We start from the raw sequence: 27,216 nt of genomic DNA on the forward strand, positions 1-27,216 counted from the left end.
TCCCAATACAAGAACCATATGTGTGTGCAGCTCCCCAAGTCTGGGGCAAGGTGAGGGATACTGTGTCAACCGCTGAGGAAAAATAGGACAACTTTCAAGCTGTTTTTAACAATGAATGGAACACTGCCGAATAAGAGACTCTTGGCAAAAAGGCAGATGGAGCTTCATGTCACTCGGTACCTCCTACAATACGGCAATTCCCATACTGCTCGTTAAATGGCTGTAAGTAAATGCAGCTAGGAAGGGAGTCAGACCCAGCATCTTTCAAAAACTTAGTGAGCTGCAATTGGACAACTTCACCAAGAACTCTGTCAACAGCAGTAGTGAAATCCTACTGCATGCTAAAATTAATTAATAAAATTAAATAAAACTTGTGATATTGCCAGCATTGGCATCATGGGGTTTTTTAACCACATCTGTGATGCTTTAATGATAGTGTCATTTGCTCTCCAGTCTTAAAACGCAATAATTGGATCTGATTACTCTGAAATCATATCTGAAGGCACCTTCTCAGGCATTTAAGCTACAATATAGTAGGTCCCACATTTCAAAGCTGACCTTGTTATCACAGGTCACCATGAAGGAAAACACAAAAATCATTCCATACTGAATCCTTCTTTTAACAACCCATGTGAACTATTAGGAAACTCAGTATTTACATGGAAACTAGTTTTGCTGTGGGAAAATCATGAGGACTGTCACACAACATTTTAAACTCCTCCTTATTTGTCTTGTAAAGTGAAAGACTAATTGTGCAGCTGTTTCTTTTGACCTCAGATTAAGTCAGCATCTAAGATCAGGATGGCTACTCCATCATCCCCAACAAAACATTTTTCAGTCTGGCACAGACGTGGCTACCGTACCAGAGTGTGGACCCCCTCTTCAGAAGTTCTGACAAGTCCTTCAGCTCCCTTTCTCTAATTTCTTTCCCTACCCCTCCCCATATATCTTATCCTATTATTTTCTCTTTCTACAGGCACAGCTGGATTTACACTCTTGTCTCTTGGCCAGCAAGTTTAAGGCACACTGCCTAATGCTGTATTACGCAGGGATCCAAGTGCAGCAGTGAAAATATGATGTACACAACCCCTTCCTCTGGAAACACCACCCCCAGCTGAAACTGCCTGCTAACCACTTGCAGGTGTGCTTGTAGTGGTTACATGGTGGAGGTGACAGTACTAACAATTCACTGCCCAGTCAAAAAATATTAAGTTAGAACACCAGTTCAAAGTTTATTTACCAAAAGAAACGTTCGCACTGTTCTTATTTTGTTAAGGTCAAGCAGAACTTTCTGTGCCTTCTCATGGTTACTGCAGTATTCATCATAGATACGGAATTTCTCTTTCTGCAGAAACAAAGAAATACATCGTTCTTCACTTGCCATTTTGGTTTTTTTTAATTAATAAAACACAGAATGAACACTTTTCAAAGCCGAATAGCTAATATAGTCTTCATTTTGGAAGGTCAGCTCTTCCTCCTACATTTATTTGAGGTCCAGTCTCAAATTAGAATTATGAATAGTCTGGCAGCATCACCTGGGAATTTCAATCATAGAATACCAAGCTGGAAGGAACCTCAAGGACCATCTGGTCCAACCTTTCTTGGCAGAAGCATGGTCTAGACAAGACAACCCAGCACCCCATTCAGCCAAATCTTAAAAGTGTCGAATGTTGGGGAATTCACCACTTCCCTGGGGAGATTATTACAACGGCTGATTGTTCTCATTGTGAAAAATGTTCCTCTTGCATCCAATCAGAATCTCCCCCGGAGAGATGCATCATGTATAGGCACCACCCTCACCCATGCTGCAGGGCTCAGTTTTTAGCTTGGTGAATATAAAAATGATGAAACAACAAAAGTTTGCCCATTTTATATGTTTTTTCTTTGTTCCCCCCCACCTATTTTTTGGAAATGACAGTAACCAAGAAATGACCTCAAAGTACTCTACCTTATGCAATCAAGCGTATTTTGTCCTCATGACTATGTACACTCATCATTATGACAGTAATTAATAAAGACAATTAATAAAGGAAAAAAGTGAAATAAGACTGTAACAAAAGATAGCATACGTAATGAAGAAAGCAGGTTCCAACTTCATGCTGCGCATTAGGTTCTGGCTGTAAGCATTCCTCCACCAGAGACAGGAAGTTTTTGTGAACTGCAAGAATATCTTCAATATTTGAAAACAACATCTGCAAAAGAATAAAACATACATAAATAAAACATCAGATACAAAACAGAAGAAATATGTAATTAGGAGACTAACCTTAACTGTCTCTTCTGTGACATTTTTATCCACTTTGGCCGTAGCACATTGGATCATTCGGTGAAGGAAAGCCTGCGTGACACAAGACAAATAAGGGAAAAGTTATTTCAAGAAGACTTGAACAACTTTTGGCATTTTACACTTATAATTTGTTTCCCAAATTTCTTATGCTTTTGATATAGAGTCACATCAGAATATGGTTTGGAATCCAAAACAAGTATTTTATTTATAAAGCATTTAGTAGTTCCATTACCCTAACATGATATAAAACCCTATCTACATAGTGGGAAAGAGTTAAACAGTGAAATATTAATGAAGCTGAGAAACTGAACATTCTCTGAAGTACCACTTCCACCCTGCACTTACAATCAAGCAAGACCAAAGTAAGTAATTTTCAAAATCTCGCTCTAGCACTTGACTAAAAGGCAAGCCGAAATAAGCCGCTAATTTCAAAATTAAAACTAGTTGGGAGATACTATTATGAAATGTAACTTTTACCATAGTAACCACAAGTAAGATTTCTGAGGTATAGATAATCAAACCTATTGTAAAGTAAATTGGCTTAAACAACTGTCAGCTGCACCTGGTTTTGCTTAATGAAAATGTTCATTCTTCCCTCCCCAAGAACCTCATCCTTGGGGATCAAATAAGAAGTTAGTAATATCACTAATGAAATACCAGAAGAGTAAGTTTTCTTATATTTCACCTTCAAGAACTGGAAACAACAAGAAGAGAGGTACAGTAAGTAATTCCAAAAGAAATAAATCACATTTCAGGTACAAAGGATACAATTAATTTTTATTAATTCATTCCATTACAAAGACTCCGGTATGTTCTGAAAATATCTACACACTGTAGACTGAAATCTTACATTGATAATTCTTCACACAGACATGCATATTCTTTAGTCATTAAAAACTGGCACCACAAGTGCACAAATGTCATGTCTTTCATAACCATTTAGCTCCAAGTCACTGTGCATTGTACACTGTACACGAACTCATCTAAATTCTGGCGTGGTGCAAATTCCATAAAAGGGGCAATAAATAACCCCTGTGTGGAAGGAGAGCAGTCACAGAATCCCTTTTTTTTCCCTCTCTGCTGGGATTTAAATATTTTCATTCCCAAGCAGTGATCCTTTCTCTGCTGAAGACTACTATGTAACTGGCATTACACATTTTTATTACCGAAGAGACAAATCTAGTTATCCAGGACATAAACAGAATTAAGTTTGGAATATTGCCAGCATATTGTATGTTTCATATCACTCTCTACAGTGATGTGGATTTTCTACTTCTTTAAACCCCTCTTTTTCCTGCCTACTTATGCTTTCTTTCTAATGTTTCATTGACGGTAAAAAATGCCATTAATTCATCTGCAGCAGTAAACTGTTGGTGGACAACAGCTCTTTAATATCGTTCCTTGCTACGAACATCCACAGGGGTTATGGCAAATCTGCTGTGTGCATCGCCTGTAGAGCGCACAACCAATCCCACACTGAGTGAAAGCCTGTTGAACTGTATGACTCCAAATTCATTTTTGAAAGTTTTCACTAAACCAGTCAACAGTATTAAATATACTTCAGAACTGGGTGGGGGGAGGGGGGGAATCATGAGAACTACCTCTAAAACTCATGTCTATTTTTACTATCTGTAACCTCTCTTTGTTCACATTATTTCCCCGTAGACCAAACATACTGCTCATCCGCACTCATGTTATCCCAGAAGATCTTCGTTTCCTGTAACTGTGAAGGAAGGTGAACATTCAGTTGGCTGAAGGCAAAACAGAAAACGATCTGGGAGCTGGGGTATTAGTTATTCTCAAGTGATTCGAGACACTAACCGGGAGTCATGAGGTCAAGAAGAGTATACATCAGCTGCAATAAACAGAGTCCTCATTTGCCCAAGCAGCGCTGTCCCAGACCCCGCATCTGCAGAGGTTATCAGAAACTGAATCCAGGAAAATCCAACCTCTCTCAGAACCCAGACACAAGTCGCTAATTAAGGTAGGGAGGCCTAAGAGGACTTCAGCTCCTTCCAGCAACTTGGCGTAAACCCATATGTTATTTTGCTGTACTCGCACTGCAGGGGTAGTGTAGTGACAATGCCAGGGTTTCCCAAAGATTTGCCACCTGTTGTCCCCATCAACGCAGATTTGCTTCCTGAAAAAATCCTAACACTATGTCCCACAAAGCAATGGATGTGACCATTTGAATCTTCCAGAGCATTTACATGAGAGTGCTATCAAACCACACATATCTCAAAGTAATTGGAATAATCTCACATTTTCTAGAAGTGCAGTTAAGAGAATTCGGAGGAGTACAGGTAGGGATGGAGGTGTCTACCTCCATCCACCTACCACCAATACCCATCCTTGGTGGGGTTCACCTGCTACAGAGTGAGCAATGCAAAGCAATGGTGAAACCTCTGGCTTCTCCCCATTTCCCCGATGCCAAATGCCCTTACCAACTCCCTCCCTGGACCTCAGAGACACCGCTCACTCCATATGCACACCACCTCTGCTCTGGGACTTTGCAGAGGACACCAGACAGCCGTCATCAGGCAGAAGGATGGAGAAGTAATTGCTTTTGTTACAGTGTAAATAACCTTAATCCAGCACTCTGACTATGGAAAGATAAATGTCTCTGAACTTGCATGACACACAGTAGGTCTGAGGGAGAGATGACTATTCAAAAGATACCAGAACTATTTGAACATCAACTGAGGACTACCAAGAACAGTTCTTCAAAAATTAGCAAACAAAGAAAAAGCAGGTCATTTGTAGACACAGCTTTAAGGAGGACCCCAACATAGAAATAACAGACCTTAAAAGGAAAATATATAAGGATGCCCAGAAACTACACAGAAGTTGACAGTTGCTGAGCTAACAGAAAAAAGTTTATGGAAGCTTTTGAAGATAAACTACATAAACTATTATGAACCATAGAAAAAAACACACCTGCAAAAAAATGAAATAAATGTAAAATGGACATTGCAGCCAATTTATATTCACTAAAGAACGAGACACACAAAAAAGTCAGAAACTCCTCTGAAATAGCACTGAGTTGTTTCTAAAAATTCTACCATAACTTCAAATCTGCTGCTCAAAGTCCAGACTCATTAGGAGCACCACATTGCATGAAGGAGCAAAGCATTACAAATTGCAAGGACACAGCTAAATAGCCCCTGCTCCTGGACTGAGCAAACTGTAGCAATCAATTGGCATACGTGATTCCCATGCTCATCAAAAAAACCCCAAAACCCAAAAACACTAAAAAAACCCCCAACCAAACCAACCAAGCAACGCAAAAAATCAGCTCAAACTTAATGCAATTTCATTTATCACGCACACATGTCAGTAAATCATGACTCATCTTCATTTCCTGAAGTATACTGCACGTCTTGCTGAGGTTACTTCACAATTCATCTACAGTAGTGTAGATGTTTCTTAGGGCAACATCACGCACAGAGAGTAACATGGATCTCTGTGCACTCCAGTATTCCAGACCATTGTCACCCAGACAGCAATCCTCAACTTTCCCAAGATTTTTCAAGTGGATTCCAGAGTCTCCCTTAACTTACCTTCAGTTCTTAGTTTGCTCAAGTAACGGCAAAGCCATGTGGTTTAACCATAACAGAATTTTCCATATTTTCGTCTTGCCCTACCAGCATTCTAGCTACATTGCTATAGTACAGGGATTCACCCTTGCAGCACTGCAAATGGAGATCCGCTGCCCCAGCACTCTCTGCCAGCCAGACTCTTCCCAGTTTCCTGAATTCAGAGCTGAAAAGAAATCTCTGTGAAACATTCCAGAGGAGCAAGTTTGCCAGGTACCATAAACAGCAGTCTAAATTTACAAGATCAGATGAAGAGGAAAGATAAAAGAGAGCATGTTTGTTATTTACATTGTAAAAAATCCAGTTTTATTTGCCGATTTTTAGAACTGTCTATGGAAAACTTTGTCATTCTAGGAATATCCTTGAGTCACTCGGATTGCTACAACCCCTGCCTCCGCAGTTTCAAATTCAAATTACAAACCGAAACTTCCTCAAACATCCTTCTAGAAACTTTGTTAGCACAAAATGGCATCTAAATGATCAGCGTAAAGCTACTTTGGAGGAGAAGAAATGCCCAAAAATGCAGAGAAAATTCTAAACATGAAGAGGCACATCTTTAGAAGTCTGATGAACTTTAAAAGTTTGATGAACCAGCAGACCAACACATGGGGTACCTACTGAGCTTTTTGGAATAGTGGAGCAGCTACATGTGAAATATGTAAGACAACAGTTTAGGGCTGTTTCCCTAACTCCACTCGTGTCCTTCTGGGGACATAAAAACTCTGTTTCTGGCTATGACTCACGGTCTTTGTGCCATGCTGGTGAGGAGGAGGGTAATTCACCTCTACCTCAGAGACATGTGGCAAAGAATTACACAGAACATTTGGAGAAGATTCCATACTAATATTATCAATGAAGATAATTAAATCCTTTTTTCATGGCTGTGTATTTATTATCTCCAAAATATTCTAACATACTTTCTGTACCCGTCCCTGTTCTAACTCTTTTACCCTTTGGCTGACACTGCTGTAGCACACCATAGGAAACACCGGGACTGAAAATTCAAACATAAAGACTGAAAATCCAAATTCAAAGAATTATGAAAGAATCTGTTCATTATGCCAAATAAACACTAATGTGTTTGCCTGTCTGTTGATCTGCTGCCATTTTGCGAGGCAGCGTGCTTCACAGAGAATGCACACTGAGTTCCTGTTATGGGGATTTTACTTCTGGTCTTATCAAAATAAGAGTAGCATTGTTGGGTTGTTTGGTAAGGTTTTTTTCTCTCCATAGTTGCTCTGTGTGTTGTTGAAAAAAAAAAAGAAAAACACCACCGTTACAGATAGCACAAGGAGCTGCCAACAGCACAAATGACTTCTCTGACATCTGGAATGAAACCAGGGAAGACAAAGACGTCTGCCTGCAGAAGATTCCCAGGGCACAAAGAGTTTTCGCCTTCTCAACAGATAAGAAATGAAGTTCTGAAATTATGTCAGAGCACCTGGATCACAAAATATATGTAAATATTTTTCTGAAAGCAATCATCCTACTTTCGTGAGCCTAGAAATATTTTTTTTTGTTTCAAAAAAGAATTCAAGAAAAAGTTACTTTTTTTCCCCCTCAGACTTCTTTTAACATTGTTTCTACCCTTAAATCTATACTGTCATAAACAAAAACAATGTGGACAGCAAAAACATATATATTTTTAATAAGGTCATTTCCTGTATATTTTCACTTTAGAAAACCAGTTCAACTGAAGTGCTCTATCATATTGAAGCCTGCCGAATAAGGCTAGCAAGATGTTTTGTATACTAAAACCGAATAACATTTTCTTTTGCACATTGTCAAAAGACAAAATCCTAAAAAGAAACCCACAAAAAGGAAAATGTTCATATATTACAATTTTTATAAGTGTCTTCGATAACAGGGTTATCTTCACAAATTTAGAAACACAAAGCTGAAATACTTCTGGGTTTTGTGTTTTGTCTTTACATTCTTAGTGTATCTGCAGTCACCTGGATGCTGCAATATGTTTTGCTCTTTTCACAATATTCAAAATGATCCTAGAGAGAAACTGGAGACCTATACTTGGGAGAAAACTGCTCAAGATTATAGCTGACTAGCCAAATGTATTTTCTTATCACAGCTAATTCAGCCCGCAAACATCGAGGCAGTATTTTCAACATCAGTCTTGAGTTTTTGCATGCTATAATTCATGTACGTCAGATTCCAGGTCCCAGAAGAACACCGTGCTGGTTTTGTTGAAGTACTTTTGCTTGATTTTGCCACAAACCCCCCAATTTCAATAGAGAAGATTCCAGCAGCAATAGCAGCTGTGGTAAGCGCTGTGGGCTTACCCTCCTCTTCCCATTAACCTGTGCCAGCAGCAGTGGCGGTGGCTGCTCGGGCTGGCTTCTGCTGCTGAACAAAAGACGCTTCTTCTCTCTCCAGTCACTCACCAGCTGAGGCACCACCTGTTTCTCCCATCTTGCCTGCAGGAGTGGATGAATCACTCTCAAAGCTGGCTTCAGATCCTGCTGCCTATAAGGACACGGGAATAGATGTACCACATCTGCAATACTTTCCATTCTAGTGCTAATTTCCTTTCACGACTGACCAAACTATTCCCTTCTCCATTCATCTGACCCAGAGGGGCATCAGTCTGCCTGAAAGAGCATCCCTGGCTTCTTGCCTTAAAATAAACATGAATTCGGAAGTAAACACCCACACACACACAAATGATTGCATTGAAGAAACATGGATCTTCATAACCTTCTCATACATGATTAATATGCTGCCACATTTCGGATAATCTTAACCCTTTCTCCATCATGTATAATTTTTTATTTTCTGCTGAAGTTTTTCTCTACCATATCAGAAAACTTCTTCCAAGAGAACAAGAAAACCTTTCCTCACCCTGCCCTGTATCTCAGTCACCTTTTCTGCATTTCCCTAGTCACTGACAATATTTTTCAATTTTTTACCTCACATCTTGTTCATCCTTTCATGCCCACTGAGACTCCTAACTCAGTTTCCTCCTTTGACGTGGAAATGCCCTCTGAACTGATCTCCCCCGCCTCTGAAATCACCTGAGCTATGACTGTGCTTTCACTTTTGATCCTCTCCTTCCTTTCAGCTCCATAGCAGATGAAAGCAAGAGATTTATAGTTAAAGTCTAGTTCCTCTCAGCCAGGCGGGAAGTCAGATGTCTCCACCCTCTTCCTTGTACCGAAGCCATTCTCAAAAAGATTTAGTACAACCTTTTTCGGGCCCAAATCAGAAGATATCTGTTCCCTTTTCTTCCCAGATGTCAAGAATCCCGTCGCCTATATCTAATATCTTCATTTTGGGAAACTGGCTCTCTGAAGACTAGCTATGTGCTTGCTGGTCAATACAAGTTTGGCTGATGAGTAACGACAGAGTTACTCGCACGCTCGCAGTTAAGATCATGTCGAAGTGAATTGCCAAATCAGGGGCTGGATGTCAGGCTGGCTCACACATGCTGCTGCAATCTGAAGCCACGTGCAGAAAGCTGCTAGAATATCAGCTACATTTTTCTTGATTAAAATACAGCTTAACTAGAGCTTTAGAGAAAGGCCATACACTGGCATAAAGGATGAACGCCCATCTGCAAGCTGAGCAGAAGGCAGAGTCTGTCTAATATTTTTGGCAAATGCTTTATGCAGCATGGGTTGCTGGTAACTGGGCCTTTATTCCATTAAAAATGCAAACAGCTTAGAGTCCGGTCTCTTCACCAACAGAGAGTTTTCGGAAGGGCAAGGGGAAAAGTCCCATGTGTATTTCTGAGCAGACTGCTGGATAGCATCAGATCAACCAACCAAACAAGAGGCATCCATATCAATAAAGAAAATGTTTCCAGCATGTTTGTGAAGAAGTACAAGATTAATCTTTATTGTATTTTGAAGATTTCCTGATAACGAAAAAGATACTCCGGACTGAAAAATGTTCACGTGTATGTGGAATTCCTTCTGGTAATACATCATATGGTCCTGTTGGTGCACGTTACAAAGTGAATAATGTACTGCTAATCATACAACTGATTTTCTATCGGTCAAGTGGGAATGGAAAAGAAATGATGCCTACAAACAAACTTTACTTCTCATAAAAGTCAGCAGTTTCCTGAATTTACAGAACACTAGGTTCTGACTGGGAAATCTCAGTGAATTCAGCTGTGTTCACTACGAGCAAATCAAAAGAAAAAACTAGGAAACCTCAGAGCAATTGTAGATCTGGAAGTAACAGTATGTTCCCATTACACTGCAATCATAATTAGCAAACAATTCATATGTTTGAAACCTTTATACTACATACTACGGTTTCTGCTTCTTTTATGCAGACATGTCTGCTTATTCCAATCAACTAAAAAAATCTTGAATTTTCATTTAATTTTTACTCCCAAAAATGATGATTTTTCTAAACTTTTTTCCTTAAGTAGGAGAGCACTGATTTAGAAGAATTCAAAATTTATAAAATGTTTCTGAGACAACTTTTTAATTCTACACATCAAACTATATTTCTTTTAGCAACTCATGAGTTTCAGAAAGTATAAAATGATCAAGATGAGAAATACATTTGGCACAAATGACCCCTTTGAAAGAATCTTTTAGATTTTCTGATTCAATTTGAGAAATAAGTTAGAAATCACAAAAATATTACAAGAAAGTCATTCTCTGCTCATCTTCTCCCTTCTTTATCTTTCCAAAGTTCATTAACATGTTTGAAAACAAGTTTGAGCCTTTTCTGACTCAAAAATATCCGCCAGAATTGAGAGCCATAATCTTTATTCCAATTATGAGAAAAAAACCTGAAATAACACAGCACATCTCCACTTTCAGAATTAAAATTTAAAGTTTAATTCCTACTACATCTGAATAAGGGAGGAAAGCTGCCTCAACGCCAATGAAAATGAAATATTAAGCCCTTGATGATTAGGGCAGCTAAATAAAAAAAACCAAAACTACTTTACCTATAAACTGAGACAACTTGAAGCTACTGGCAGGCAATCGTAATGGAAGCCCATCGAACCCTTTTTACATGCTCAGTTTTCAACACAAAACACTTTTTTTTTCCTAATATTGGATTGCACAGTCCTTAATTGTGAGTTTATTTAATGTTCAATGTGGTTAGATCCTAATTAGGAATTAGAGTTTTCGAGAGTTCTACAATTTTTATTGCCAGAGTTGTATAAATAAAGTGTACTTCTCAAACACCATTGAGTCCAATTCTGGCTGCCATTTGTATTTGCACACTTATGCCAGGAAAAACACGAAGCAAGGAAGAGTATGAAACAGCATTTTTCTATCCCAATTTCAATTCTTCACAAAGCCTACAGAGAAGCTGTAGTGAGTATAGAACTTCTAAAAAGTGCCCTCCTGACCACAGAAAAAAGCAGAAGTATCCTATTTAAGTTCTTTTGCAATCAGTAGAAATCAGAACGCTCTCTTATGTCTAGGATACGTATCCTTAATTCCTAAGTACTATTTAGACAGGGCCTGGGATGATCAAATGGTACAAAGTTAAGAGGCTCATATGCAACAATGCCATGCAACAATCATGTGTCACATTTCCGAGTCTTAATAAGACAATAGTCTTATTTTGGAAAAACTCCCAGACGACGATATATACTCTGGCTTCTCCTAAAAATATACCAAACTGACAATCTGCATAATCAAAAGACATCCATGTCTCTACTATGATGATACTGCTATTTAAATGCATTGTGAAACAACTTTTATCTTCAAGGCAAAATTAGCTTTTAAGAAAACCGTATTACTTTAAATTACTTATTTCACAAAGAATTAAGATGCTCCTGGCTTCTGAACTCCTTTCAGCCACTAGTTTAGCAACATAGACAGTACTGCAGAATTATTAAATAAATACAAACTGTAACTCACAGAAAGGTCTTGAAAACATAGCGAATAATCCCAGACCAAAAGCAAGGCTTTACTATCATCAACAGAAGCTAGAGTAAACAAAAAAGGCATCATGGAGAGCAAGCTCCCAAGAAATACAACAAAAATTAAAGTGAATCCACACTTTTACAGTTATCCCAAGCACACTTAACTCTGCCCGGAAATGGCAACATATGCATATAACGAGTTCACTATTTAACAATACTAACATTTGCATTCCCAGATTCATTTGAAATAATGTCACTAAAGCAGTTGTCATATGCTCAAGTATCTTGGCTGCGCTCACATGCTTTCATGTTCTGCACATCATGGGGGAAAAAAACCTTAGAACTTCATGTACAATAAACCAGAGTTTATTCAAACTCCAAGAGAATACTAACATGCAACCTTTCCACTCACCTTAGATGTGTAGCATTAACTACAAATCAATTCAATTACAACTTCAGAGAAACGATGTACCAGAACAGCCAAGGCAGACAGAATGGTCATTAAAGTGGGCCCCCATGGACAAAGTAGCTGAAGCATCTCCATGAATTTGATCCTTAATTTGAAATCCAAGATGATTTAGCCCACACTTTGGACCAGGAGAAGCATTCTGACAGCAGATTGTCTTAACAGCAATTCTCCTTCTATGCAGATATGTAGAGCAGTTACTTTTCGATGCAAATGTTCAAGGGTACGTTTGAATTCAGGTAGATAAACCAAGCAGAAGTCATATATGCCTGCCTGGGTAAAATGACATGAGTTTGCAGTTATAAATTTCTTCCTCTTTTTTTCCCCACTCTTTTGTAAGACTGTGAAGTTCTCAAAAATTCATTGGAAAACTGGATCTTTTTCACAAGAGAATTCAAACACAGAGAGCAGGATCTCTTTCTAAATAGGTCAGACAGCAGTTTCAGCTGTAATGTATTCTCTATCCAGCAATAAACTTATTGACAGACTACTCTTGAAGATGCTATTAGTGTTAGTGGTGGGTATTTAAGAAAACATAGACACAGACATGCTTACTTATATGTAAAAGAACAATTTACAGAGAGAATTATACCTATTCTTGCTATGCCGTCATGCAGTACGAGATGTCATCGTCAGACATAGTCCTATTGCATTTGTACAAAACAACTTTAAATCTTTAATATTTGTTTAAAGTCAAAGCTCCTACTATCCCTCCTAGTTTTCACACTTTGAAATTTTAAATGAAATGCAACAGTGTGATACAAATGCCCCTCCACCATCCCAAACCAGGAAGACGCCAGTCACTGACATTCAATGAAAGAACAGGACCCCATTCAACTGGATCTTACTGCATCTCTTACTAAAGAATTAAACTACAACCAGAATTGATTCTCCATTGAAGATATTCTAATGACAAGAAATGGGCTTAAAATTCACCTTGAAAAACCATAAATTATTTTAATTAAAATTAATTTATTTTTTAAAAAGCATTTAATAAACACTGCAGTGGCACATATATACTCACATGATTTGTGCCTTTAAACTGCCATTTCTGAACAAATATGAAAAAATTGTGAAAAAAAATACATTTCTTCTATCATCCAGGGAAAAAAGTATGATTATAGTTATGCAAGTCTTCCAACGTGGCTTGAAAAACTGATTTTTTACTTTGAACCAGGACTTAAATACAAAGAATGAAATCAGTAAATGAGGAAACTACTGGCTTCTGAAGATCAGATGCAAGTTAGCTGCTTAACTCCATTCCAACAAGAATGCAACCATACCATTATTTACATTATTTTACTTTACATGCAGCTTCATATAAACAAAAGATTGTTACATGCTCCTATTGCCGACCATGAATTGGTCTTGTGAATTTTTATCTGCCTATATGGTTTTGAGCCAATTTCCATGGAAATGCAATCATCAATATTTTTTCTGGCTTATATTTGATTCATGTGATGCTTCAACTGTGCAAATGAAAAGAACAGTTCATCTTTTACTTCTTTATTGGCTTAATAACTATCTAGAAAGAGCATATGATAAAAAAAAAATTAGCACTCCTTTTTTCTTTATGCTACCATCTAGCCATCTGCTGAACATTAATTGTATCACAGGATATTTACATGCTAATCTCAGCTTACATCATTCAAAGAGGTTTCATTTTTTGAAGGATACAATGATCACAAAGGAAAAATTTTAGAAAAATAAATGGAGCATGTTCACATCCAGAATAGAGCTGCAGGAATAAAGCCATGCCATTTGAATTTATCTACATTAACTGGATTGCCTTACTGTCAGATAAATTCATAATTTCAAGAATTATGGACCTGGATTCTACGTGCAGAGAAATAACTCCACACATGCTCACAGGCTTCCTTCTCTCACTGGTCCTTTCTTTTCTGCCTTCCCTACTCAAGCGCAGACTCTTTTTTTGTCAGTCTTATGTAGGTCTATGGCCTGTCTTTGGCTTTGATGAGTTCCCTGCATAATTGCACAATTTCACTGAACCGTCTGCGAAGCATGTGTTCTTCAGGAACACAAAGATTGCATGACTGTTCTTGCTCCTTTCATTAATTTTTACAAGGGAACAGAAGACAAAACCTGATTACAGTACAATTTTCGTTGCCGCCTTAATGAAATTTTTTGTTTGAATGCTGGGACCTTAAGATGAGAGAGCTTATTATTACCTTTTCCTGAAATAAGAGCCTCATTCTTTTATGTTATAATCAAAAGCTTTAAACCATCCTCCACTTGAAGCAGAGAGGATTTGGGGATTTTTTTAGATACTGAATCTGCAAAAAAATAGTACAAGAAAAACTGCCACTCCCAATCAGTCCACAGGGACAGTTTTTAAAAGCATAACTTAAGTTAAAAAAGGGGAAAATTCAGCTGTCATAATATCATTCAAATCACCCTCCTTATCAAACTATCTGCATCGTAACTGCAGACAAGTACCAGCAGAGCACATTGGTGACAACTGCCATCTGCTAATACTCAACCAGAGTCTGACAGCACTGAACACTGCTTGTACCAGGGCATACCACTGGTTGTGAAGACACCCACATTGATTACACAAACTGAAGTCTCACAGGGTCTTTCCACCTAAGGTTACACAAAGATATGGAACTTTATTTTTTTTTCATTCATGAATTTGCTGTGAGGAACACACTTTCAGTTCCTATTCTCCAAAGAAAAAAATAATTGTCTAAACCATTCAAAACACCAAATAACAGACTTCTAAGAACAAAGGGAACCATGGTGTTACCGGGACCAGGAAATCAAGAAACCATACATGAGTATCAAGTATTGTTTCCAAGCATCTTCGATATTTTTGGATCCTGCAGTCCTTCCTCTGGGTGAGGAAATGACGCCTTCGCAAGCTTTCCTCATGACCATAATAGACCACTATAGATTGCCTTACCTGGGCAAACTGAAGGCCGGTAGGCCCAGCTGCTGGACAATAAAAGCCACTGTCACCACAGACTCATTTCTTGACTACAAGCTGTTGCTCCTCCACTACAAAGCCTAACTTCCCCCTTTTAAGGAACAGGGTATGGCTGTCTTGCATCTGTGACATGGCACTGCATAAATGTATTGGTAGAGATAGCTTGAAAATACAGGCAAATAGCTTCAGGAGGAATACCGTGGCTAGGAGCAGCTTCAGGAGGAGAGCTGACACCAAGACCAAGGCTGACAGTCTTCAGGTCTATACATGATCCTGGTAGAAACCTCTTCATCTTCCTTCTTCCCTTAGATCTTGCCCATAGGAAGGACCAGCAGCAGGGAGGCGAGGCAGCGAGACCAAGGTAAGATGTTTCCTACTAATGTCATTCTAGATGTGCAGTACTCACAATTATACCAAACAGGAACGGAAAAAGAAGCAAAATTTGTGGGAAACCAGGTGCGCTTTAAATCAGGAAGCGCAAGCTCAGAGGAAGAATTAATACTTCACACACAAATGAAGCGGACACTACACTAACAAACTGAAATCCTGTCAGAAGGAAGCAAAAAGAAAAGTAGATTGGCTTGGTCTTTCAGGCTTAATCTTACTTTCCCCAAACTGCCTGTTAAAAAGTTACTAATTGCTAGACTTTGATTTTTTCCAGTGGCATGTGAAAGAAACTGGGATAAGTACAGAGGAAAAGCTGCCAAATCCACAGAGTTCGAAACTTTCCACAAGCTTTTTTTTTTTTCAGAAGAGACAGAGTTTCATTTAAAAATATTTTTCTAGCCTCTTCTACTGTGAAGACTACAGTGCAATGATTTACAGAATGGATGTTATCTCTGTAGACAAACAAAACCATCGTTCCCAAGAGATTTGACCTTCACCTTCCATCCTAAAATAGTATGGCCAATTACATAGCAGCAGCAGCCCACATCCTTAAAATATGTTTGACTGAATTATGGAACTAAGTGCTAGTCTTGACTTCTCAAGTTTGCAAGGGATTGAAACTAAATAGAAGGATAAAATATACAACTAAAACAAACAGTTATGTTTGTTAGAAAATAAATTTCAGCAACTAAATGGTGGTGCAAGTAGTACGTACTGTTGAATTTGTTGTTCTAGCTAAAAAGAGGAGCTAAAAAATGCACAAACCAACTTATCATTGTTACATCAACTTCAGCAGTAAACTACAAGCTTGCAGGAAGTTTATCATCCTGTTTGCTGACTATAATTTGGCTTGATACCATGTTCCTGTTCCTTCAACTCACATCCTCCAAACAGGGCAAGCATTGGAGTCTCACTGCCTGTACTCCAAACACTTACCCAGCCCATATACTTTCTCATCCGAGAGATGTTGTAGAGCATTGTAGGGCAGAAACAGCTTCACATCTTCCCTGCAGTCTGAAGGAAAGAGCAGACCTGTGGCTTATTTGGCTAGAGAAGGGTAACAAAAACACACCTATGTGAAAAGCATCCCAAATATACTGGACACTTACTGACCAAACACAGTGGAAATATTTAGGTAACAGGATGTTAATCTGATAGGGAGGAATGGGATCCACTTGTCTAGAAGAGGCAAGGGAATCTTTGGCAGCAAGCTGGCCAACTAGGTGAAGCGGGCTTTAAACTAAAGGACTCGGGCAGGTGGGGGAGTCCCAAAGTGGCAATGCTCATGCCATCGCATCCAACTGGGGAATAAGCCAGGCCAACCAGAGCAGCAACAAATGTTCCTTTCCTTAGCTGCCTCCCAAGACAAGAACCTGAAGGCCAACCACCTCAAGGGTGTGTATGGCTATGGTGGATCCTCTTGCACCTCTCCAGGGAAACTTCCATACTTGATTACCTCTCTGAAATGCCTGTACACCAATGCACGCAGCAGGGGGAATAAACAGGAAGAACTAGAGATCTGTGTGTGGTTGCAGGCCCATGATCTCATTGCAATTACAGAGACATGGTGGGATAGCTTGTATGACTAGAACGCTGTCATGGGTGGCTACATACTTTTCAGGAAAGACAGGCCAGCAAGGCAAGGTGGTGGAGTTGCTCTTTATGTGAGAAAGCAACGGGAATATATCGAGCTCTGCCTACGAGTGGATGCAGAATGAGTTGAGAGCTTATGGGTGAGAATTAAGGGGCAGGCTAATATGGGTGACACTGTTGTGGCTGTTTACTACAGGCCACCTGATCAGGAAGAGGAAGTCAATGAGGCCTTCTACAGACAGCTGGAAGTAGCCTCATGATCACAGGCCCTGGTTCTCATGGAGGACTTCAAGCACCCTGGTATTTGCTGGAGAGGCAACACAGCCAGGCACACACAGTCCCGGAGGCTCCTGCAGTAACTTTCTGACACAGGTGGTGGAGGAGCCCACAAGGAGAGGGGTGTTGGCTGGACCTTGTACTAACAAACAAAGAAGGATTGGTTGGGAATGGGAGGTTGGGGTCAGCCTTGGCCCCATGAGACAGTGGAGTTCAGGATCCTGCATGGAAGGAGCACGGCAATAAGTAGGATTACAACCCTGGACTTCAGGAGAGCTAATTTTGGCTTCTTCAAAGACCTGCTTGGGAGAATCCCATGGGTTAGGGCTCTAGAAGATAGGAAGGTCCAAGAGCGCTAGTCAATATTGAAGCACCACTTCCTCCAAGCTCAAGATCAGTGCATCCCAAAGAGTAAGCAATCAGGCAAAGGAGGAAGGAGACCTGCATGGATGAGCAAGGAGCTCCTGGAAAAAACAGGAAGAAATGAGGAAAGGCTGAGAGCTGGGTCTGTTTAGCCTGGAGAAGAGAAGACTGAGAGGTGAACTCATCAATAGGTATAAATACCTAAAGGGTGGATGTCTAGAGGATGAGGCCAGACTCTTTTCAATGGTGCCCAGTAACAGGACAAGGGGCAATGGGCACAAACTGGAACACAGGAAGTTCCATCTCAACATAAGGAAAAACTTCTCCACTCTGAGGGTGACAGAGCACTGGAACAGGCTGCCCAGAGAGGCTGTGGTGTCTCCTTCTCTGGACGCGATCCTGTGCAACCTGCCCTAGGTGATCCTGCTTTAGCAGGGAGGCTGGACTAAATGATCTCCCTTCCAACCCCTACCATGCTGTGATTATGTGATCCATTGTCATTTAAAGGAAGAACCACTGCAGGTCCAACAAATTAAAAAATTCAAAGTTTAAAATTAGGCCTCTATTTGCTGGATGGTATGTTACATTTTAATCTTATTTTTAAAATTATTTTTATGGAATTTCCTTTCCATTAATACAGTACTTCACCAGAATTACCATCAACAAATGTGCAGGAGAAAATCACAAATCCACAACACAGACTCAGCCCTAATATTGCCACTATCATTTCTGCCCCAAGAGATAGGATAACTCTCTGATAACCAACATAGGATACTGCTTACTACATAATGGGTATTTTCCTATTATTTAAATGGTTATCTGCAACTTCTGTTCTACATCCAGGATAAGGGGACTAACTCTACCACAGATGAGCTAAGGAAAAAATTAAATCCCTATCAGTGAGTCTGTAAGCCCTCTCTCAATGACCAACTCAAAAGCAGCAATTTTTGAAATACAAGTCATCACCGAAAACTGAGCTCCCTTATTAATAAGATAAATCAGCTGAACAACGTGAGTTCAAATGTTAGGATGAGAGAAAAACTAATTTGGTGTTAGGGAACATTTTCTTCTCTCCTCTATAGTCTCTGCCATTATCTATGAAGCACAATAAGCGCGTATCACATTTTATTCTCTGTGTAAAGAAACTCAGCATCCAGGACAAAGAACACTGAACAGAAATAAAATTTCAAGGAAGTCTGATAACATGGCACATACTGCATGCTTGTCTTCCAAACCCTGAGTGGGCAGGCATCCTGGTCATACATAACAAAGAAATATCCATATATAATAGAGAAATAACCAAATCCATTATAAGAAAAAAGCCTTCTGGAGATCACAGAATCGTAGAACGGTTTGGGTTGGAAGGGACCCTTCAAGATCATCTAGTTCCAACCCCCCTGCCATGGGCAGGGACACCCTCCACCAGACCAGGTTGCCCAAAGCCCCATCCAACCTGGCCTTGAACACTTCCAGGGAGGGGACATCCACAACTTCTCTGGGCAACCTGTTCCAGTGTCTCACCACGCTCATAGGGAAGAATTTTTTCCTTATATCTAATCTAAATCTACCCTCCTTCAGCTTAAGGCCATCACCCCTTGTCCTGTCACTACATGACCTTGTAAACAGTCCCTCTCCAGATGTCTTGTAGGCCCCCTTTAGGTATTGGAAGGCTGCAATAAGGTCTCCCCAGAGTCTTCTCTTCTCCAGGCTGAACAACCCCAACTCTCTCACCCTGTCTTCACAGGAGAGATGCTCCAGCCCTCTGATCAACTTCGTGGCCCTCCTCTGGACTCACTCCAACAGGTCCATGTCTTTTTTTGTATGGGGGACCCCAGAGCTAGACACAGTACTCCCTGTGGTGTCTTACAAGAGCAGAGTAGAATGGGAGAATCACCTCCCTTGACCTGCTGGTCACATTTCTTTCGATGCAGCCCAGGATACATTTGGCTTTCTGGGCCCCAAATGCACATTGCTGGGTGTCATGGTGTAAGCCCAGCGGGTAACTAAGCACCACACAGCTGCCCACACACCCCTTCCCCCTCCAAGAGTATGGGGAGGAGAATGGAAAGAAACTTGTGGGTTGAGATAAAAACAGTTTAATAGGATAACAAGGAAGGTAATAACAATAATAATAATAATTGTTATTATTAGTTTTGTTATTGTTAGTATAGTATATAAAGCAAGTGATGCACAAGTGCAATTGCTCACTCCCTGCAAAAAAACAACCCAATACCCAGTCTGTTTCTGAGTAGCAATCCTGCCTCCCAGCTAGCTTCCCCAGTTATATCTGAAGCATGACGTTATATGGTAGGGAATATCCCTTCAGCCAGTCATCCTAAATCCAAAACACAGCACTATACCAGCTGCTAGAGCGAAAATTAACTTTATCCTAGCCAAAACCAGGACACTGGGTCATGTGGGGCTACTCATGAACCAACACACCCAAGTCCTTCTCCTCAGGGCTGTTCTCAATCCATTCTCTGACCAGGCTGTAGTTGCGCTTGGGATTGCTGTGATGCATGTGCAGGACCTTGCACTTGGCCTTGTTGAACTTCATGTGGCTCACACAGGCCCATCTCTCAAGCCTGTCAAGGTCCCTCTGGATGGCATCCCTTCCCTCCAGTGTGTCGACCGCACCACACGGCTTGGTGTCGTTGGCAAACTTGCTGACGGTTCACGCGATCCCACTGTCCACGTTGCTGACAAAATGTTAAACAGCACCTGTCCCAATACCAATCCCTGAGGAACGCCACTCGTCACTGGTCTCCACTTGGACATTAAATCATTGACAGCAACTCATTGAGTGCGACCATCTATCCTCCATTTAGTGTTAGGGACAATAGGCAAGGCTTTAGCAAACAGTATTGTCATACATGAGGGTGGGAATTTCCAGTACTGGAGAGCTGTGCGGAGCTCATAGACACAGGATCCCTTCTGGAAGCACCAAAAGGATTGTCTCCTTTTCTGAAGGGATGAGTGACATCCAGATATTGTTTTTCAACTATTCTTTTATAAAGCAAGGACACTTCTTTCTCACTGTCATCCAAAGAAATGGACCAAAGGAAAAGAGCACAATTTCCTGCCTATTTTGAAAGATCAGAGTTCACCTAAGGAACAGAGGGTGGAGGCCCCAACACTACAGAGTCCTTCAGAACAGGAGTAAGTGCTCGGAAATAGGCAACACTCATAACACACTGACTTAGAGCAACCAGATCACGCTCAAATAAAAAAGCCTGACAGATAAACAAAAAAAAAGAAGTCTCCATGTGCAGCAAAGGTGGGCCAAACTGAAGCCAAATCCCCAGTGAAGACAGAGCTGCTTTTGGGTGAGTTACCCCCAAGCAGCTCAATACATCAGCAAGCTTTGCAAGGCAATGCACGGAGGATTTAATGGTCAATGTAGTTTTCCTGGTCATGTGATATTATCTAGCATTGGACTGTGGATTTTCATACAGAAAGGGGCCTTGGCCATGGGCCTTTTTTCAGGCGCTAAGGGAGGAAAGGATCAGATTAGCAGCTAGATTGGACTGAGAAGTCAACCAAAAGTACATGCCCTGTCTGTCACACAGCTGGTTTGTAAACAGGTAACAGTGATTAGCATGGCCTTACACAAGTATCTACCTACGTGACTAACTATGCTCAAGAAAACGGGACTAAGTCATTCTGTAAATACTCCACAATACTCTGTATTTTTATTTTCTCTTCCAAAACAGGACACAGATTTGAAAAGATTTCACAACATGCTCCCAGTCAGCAAATGGGCAAGAATATTATAATTGCACAGCCAGCTTCTCCCACAATACCCATTTTTGTTAAATTTCTTCTGCACATGAAAAATTCCAGAAGTGAAGTTCTGGATTACAGCACACTGTGAAACCAGAACAGTTTCTGAATGCACTTTGCACAAGTCTCTCTGCAATGTTGTCAGTCTGGCATCCATCCCAATAGCTACTCGACATTCTTCACTTGAACAGCATGCAAAGGTCTGGAAGTTTCTCAAACTAAAGAACAAGCAAAGTTGTCCATAGACATAGGCCTTCTGCTCCTACATAAACAGATTCTTACATGGTCCTCCCAGACTATCAAATCAGGGAATCCTCTGAGAAAACACAACAAAATAAAACAAATCTCTCTTCTTCCCAAAGTGGTCAGCATTTATTGCAAGTGAATGCATGTTTCCCCTACCCTCACCACAAGGGAGAAAGCAGGACCTGCTTGCTTATTGTATTTGCCTTGGTTTCTTCACGTCCTAGATAATGGAGGAACTGAGGCAAAGTTCTGCTCTTACTTCTGTAAAGAGCACTTTTTCAAGTTTTCTCCATGAATTCCATGATCAAGATCAAGCTCTTAAAGTTCACATCTTGTTTCCCAAAGCCTCCTTCTCAGTAATCAACCAGACCACTGGTTTTCCACTGGATCACACAATATAGTGTAGCACAGGCAGATGGAAGCTTCTTAAAGCTTAAAACCTCCTCTGTATCCAGTGGGAAGTCAGTCCATAGTGCTGTTTTTGAGAGAGGTACCCCATGTAATTTGTAGATAGCCAGGCTGCTGAGCTATGGACTATTTAAAACTCTTTTAGTAGAATTTGTACAATTTGGATAATATAGTGGAGTCTGAATGAGCTTGACTCATAGTAATGGACCAGTGGGTGCAATGTTCATGTGAAAGCTCCCACGATCACCAGAAGAAAACTATCAGCAGTTCCTTCAGGCTATTCGATCTCACGATTCCCAGCGCTGTGAAAATCCGTGCAAAGGCCTGATTTCTCCTGTTTCTGAGATTCCTGGGCACTAGAGACAAGCCAAGTAGACACAGTCCTCCCAGCTCCTATGTTTAGACTACGTAAGTGCTTTGCAATCCCCATGAACGCCAATTTTCGACCATGGGAAACCATCAGCTTTACTCTTTACAGTTTGCCTCTGGTTGGAGCGAGTGCAAAACTGCGACAACTTTGATAGGAAGGAGGATCTACACTCATCTGCTTTTGCCTGACTTCCATGAACCAAGTCTCGCTCTCAGAAAAGTTCAACATGCCCAGTCACTGATCTTGGTGAAAAAATGACTTTGAAAAGATTAACGTTTTGTCATCAGTTTGCATTGTTCATTCTCAGTTGACAAATTTTGTTATTGACCACTTTATGAGTAACTTGAATCAGATTTTTTTAAAAACTGACTTTTCACTGTGCCTCAGAGTATGCATACAGGAGTATCACTCCAAAGTGCTTTGCTAGAAGTCTTCACACTCACAGAAGCTGATACAAAGTCAAATATGTTGACTGTTTTCAGATCCGCTACCATGGTAAATAAAATCAACACATTATAAGTACAAAATAATAATGGGTTTTCTAGTAACTTAAAAGTGACCTGGGACATGTCAGAAAGACAGGTATCTTGGTAACAATGACTAAGGCTTCAGAAGCCCACAGCAGATTTCCTGCCTAGTCAATTATTGAAATCCAAGAAATAATAACCACTTTCTTTAGAATTCCTTTCTCATCAAGGATTTCTCATTACTTTCTCATCAATCAGTTTGAATGAGCTTTCCAAAGAAGTAAAGAGTACAGAGAGTGCAGAGCAAAGGCTGATACATGGGCATTAGAATCATAGTACAAAAGCCCCTGTTACCTAGCCTGAAATATTAGATTTATTACAAAGTGGAATAACCTCTCGCTGGCTAAGCCACCGTATGTGGAGGCTAGACTGTTGCGTTATACAGATTTACAAATGCACTGTCTCCCATGAGGAGGCCCTACAAGTGAAACCAGTTAGGATATGAAAAAAAAAGATGTGTAATTGAGAGGACATTCTGTGCTGGGTTACTGGTTTTTGTTTTTGTGGTATTGCTGACATTGTAGATAGCAAGTTTGTTCCCTTGACTGGTCTTCCTAATGAATATTATACCTGTATAGTCTAGTCCTACTCCTATAGTTCTCACACTATGAGATGAACCTGAGGGGAAAATAATTGAATTCAACTACATATTTTCCATAAATATGTCATGTTACCCATTTAATGTATGCTACCTGTATGGTGTTAAACTAGGCTCTTCTAAGCAAAAAATTAAGTAAAATGTTAGTGCTGGATTTTGCCTGGATATTTTCACTTGCAGTACTCCATTCTGCACAGACAGAATGGTAATTGTTTTTTAAGAACTTGATTTAAATGGCTACAATAATTTTATAATATGTTTCAAATTCTCCTTACATGATTCCAAGTATCTGGCTGGGTTTATACCGGGTTAGAACTTCAGGATCAAGCTATTTTGCTAATTGATAGACACTCTTACTGAAACTTATTCTTCAAACAAAAACTTTGAGTCAAAGGCTATGCAAGGCAAAATCCAGCATTAACAATTTACTCTGGTTTTTTGCTTATCTATAGGACTGTATGCTGAACATATCAGATTCAAGTCTCAAAAGCTCACAAAAGTGCTGGTTAATTAGATATTTGGAATGCAAAAAGAACTATTTCTCCACAGAATTTAATGTAGTATTTTAGAAAAAGAATAATCTTTGATAGAGCGTATTAATTTCACTTGCAACCACTGGCATGTTTCTGCCTCTTTTTTCGTACCACAACGCAGCCAGACTGGAGGAACTTCCAAAGTCCAACACTTTCTTCTAACCTCTGTGGAAACAAAGCCCTGAAGGTCACTTCACTCAACCTCACTCACAGAAAAAAGCTGGAGAAAGCAGCCAGAAAAATAAGGATGTGCTGATGTAAGCAGGAACTCAAACCTTTTTTTTTCTTTTTTTTTCAGATTAGAGGAACACCCCTGACGTGGTTTAGCCAGAACCAGGACAACCCCTCTCAAAGAGGCATTAGGTCAGAGACCTCAAAGGTAAGAGGCTGGTACTGAGACAGTGTCAAGGGCAGTCTCCTTACTGCGCCACACTAGAGCACACCCAGTGCTAGTGAGGCAACGTCAGGGAATTAGTGCTGCTATCTCCTTTCATGCATTAGTCACTTATGCTTGCAGTTTGCAGAAATGTAGAGTTCTGGATTCAGTCTTCTAAAATATCCAGGTTATATCTTAAAAGGAAGATACCAACTCCTGTGAAAAAAGAATCCTTACATGATTTAAGACTTACAAACAGTGCTTTCATAAACATGCCCAGAGCCCCAGAAGACTAAACCTGAGGCTGTGCTTGCTGCGAGGTGCTTTCCCTGGGTTCTGCTACACCGGCCAGCCCAGCACTGCTATCCAGGCAGTGGGGATGGGGCATGGTGGTCTCAGGGAGCTCTTCCACGGCATCCATCAAAGACAGAAAAGAGGTCTGTGGTTTCCATTCTGAATAGACCCCAGGAAGTGTTTGGTCAGTACTACAGATATTTCTACACTGTCCTGGTTTCAGCAGGGATACAGTTAATTTTCTTCCTAGCAGCTGGCATAGTGCTGTGTTTTGTATTTAGGATGAGAATAATGTTGATAACACACTCCTGTTTTAGTTCTTGCCAAGCAGTCAAGGACTTGTCAGCTTCTCATACTGCCCTGCCAATGAGAAGGCAGGGAGCATCCAAGAAGCTGGGAGGGGACGCGGCCAGGACAGCTGACCCAAACTGGCCAAAGGGATATTCCATACCATATGATGTCATGCTCCACATATAACTGGGGGAGTTGGCCAGGAGGCGGCATGATGTTTTAGCTGCTTGCCAGGTTAAACCTGAAACACACACAGAGTACTTAGTGTTTACCGCAGGCTTTTTTCTCCCTCCTTTTTTTTTTTTAATGATTATTGGCAACACAAGTGCAAAAAACATCAGCTTCTCAATATTTGGAGAACAATAATTATGCCTCTGTACTGAGGCACAGTCATCCAGGAGTATGGAAGCACATCACAACACACTGAGCTTCCACAACATACTTGCAACATTATATAAGTTTTTCTGCATATCATAGCTGTAGAAGCTAGAAGCGAAAAAGGGATGCTACCACACATTTGCAACACAGCACAACTTCTATATATATAATCAACTGGCATTCTTTGCAAAGAAAAGTGAGTTCAGAAAAGATGTAATTAAAAGGCTTAATTTCCATGAAGGACAATTAAAACTGAGAGGAGTAAAGCCACGTAATTCATTAAATCCACTTATGTTCAGCTGCAATACTTATTAAGGCCCATATTGCCATAACAGACCTATGTAACTGCAAACGTACCCCGGCAGGAAGCCTTCAGTGCCTAATAACTCCAACTAGTGCAGAACACAGGCACAACTCTGCAGCAAAATAAACTGGAAACATCACACCTATTCACCTTCTCTACAGAATTTTAATATGACTTCATGGGCCCTGATGATGTAATAGGTGGTCAAACTTCAGTATAATGGTTATGATGGACGTTTCTGCTCCCAGGGCTCCATGCAGCTCTCTGCAAGTAATGGTCTAATTAATTCATATAAAAAGAAGAAACTTAAGAGCATAGTCAGTGGTTGTACAAGAAACATTTCCTGATGTTCTTACAGGAAAAAAAGCACATCGCTGTCTCGGTCACCTTCTGCTTCAAGTGCGGAACACATTCCTTTGATTTTGTCTTCCCTTAACAAAAGCATAGCATAGCAACCAGAGTATTTAAACAAAAAAACCCATAACCCTCCTGAAACAAAACACTCAACTGCACTGCACATGCTTCATGCTTCCCGCCGCCCCCCCGCAGAAAAGATGAAAAAAGCAAAGACCATATGACAAATGTTAGTCACATCACTTAGCATATAAATGGAAGACACTCATCATGATGTCCACGATACAAGAATTTACATAGGGCTAAAAGCTTGAGAGCACTCTTACTATCCTAGATGGCTATTTTTAGCAAATAGTTTTACCACTGATGCACTCGTTGAATTTCCATTGGTGTCCAAGTTTTTCAGAAGCATACAGCTTTGAAACCTTCTTGTAAAATTTGTGTTTAAGTGTGCACACATTAACTGCTGGAAGAAGCCCATTTTGAAAACCCTTAATTTTTGCATCAGAGTTAATTTGTTTGTATCTGTTTTGTATGTATGTGTGTTTTACAAAATTTGCAGCAAGTCTGAAATGATACTTCTGTGAGGTTTTAAAGTGAATTTTTATACAAAGTTTTTTGCTTTAGAAATGAAGAGATTTTTATGCAAGGTTTTGAGCTATGGCAATTCTTATGTCATTAGCTTGGAGAGATTATTGTCTTCCCTTTTTTTTTTAAAGTAATTACTAAGAAGTTGCAATAAAAAGCCACAGTTAAAAAAAAAGGTCACGGAGTCATGAAACTTAACCGCAATACCAGTTAATTGCTTCCATCGAACTGTGGGAACACTGGGCAGAATGGTGGACCCTTCCTGAATTTACAGATTACAGTCCTGTAGACACCAGATCACTGTGGATTACATTTAACACAGAGAGAGATGCTCTGTAAATCTGAAAAAAAAAACCACAGGAATGGTTTTCTCCTATGTAAAACATAGTTG

At 40.1% G+C, this 27,216-nt stretch overlaps 1 protein-coding gene across 4 annotated transcripts in view; it reads right to left on the reverse strand.

Annotated features, from left to right (window-relative positions):
• Positions 1-27,216, reverse strand: part of PREX2 (phosphatidylinositol-3,4,5-trisphosphate dependent Rac exchange factor 2) — a 190,774-nt gene that overhangs the window by 134,422 nt on the left and 29,136 nt on the right. For all 4 annotated transcript variants that reach the window (XM_054815635.1, XM_054815637.1, XM_054815639.1 and 1 more), the window contains 3 exons: positions 2,267-2,338; positions 2,070-2,192; positions 1,241-1,345 (listed from right to left, as the gene is read on the reverse strand). In XM_054815635.1, the coding sequence (XP_054671610.1) occupies positions 1,241-1,345; positions 2,070-2,192; positions 2,267-2,338 (300 nt within the window). The remainder of the gene's footprint in view (positions 1-1,240; positions 1,346-2,069; positions 2,193-2,266; positions 2,339-27,216) is intronic.

The sequence above is a fragment of the Grus americana genome, chromosome 2 (assembly GCF_028858705.1).
Source record: "Grus americana isolate bGruAme1 chromosome 2, bGruAme1.mat, whole genome shotgun sequence".
Classification (NCBI taxonomy): domain Eukaryota; kingdom Metazoa; phylum Chordata; class Aves; order Gruiformes; family Gruidae; genus Grus; species Grus americana.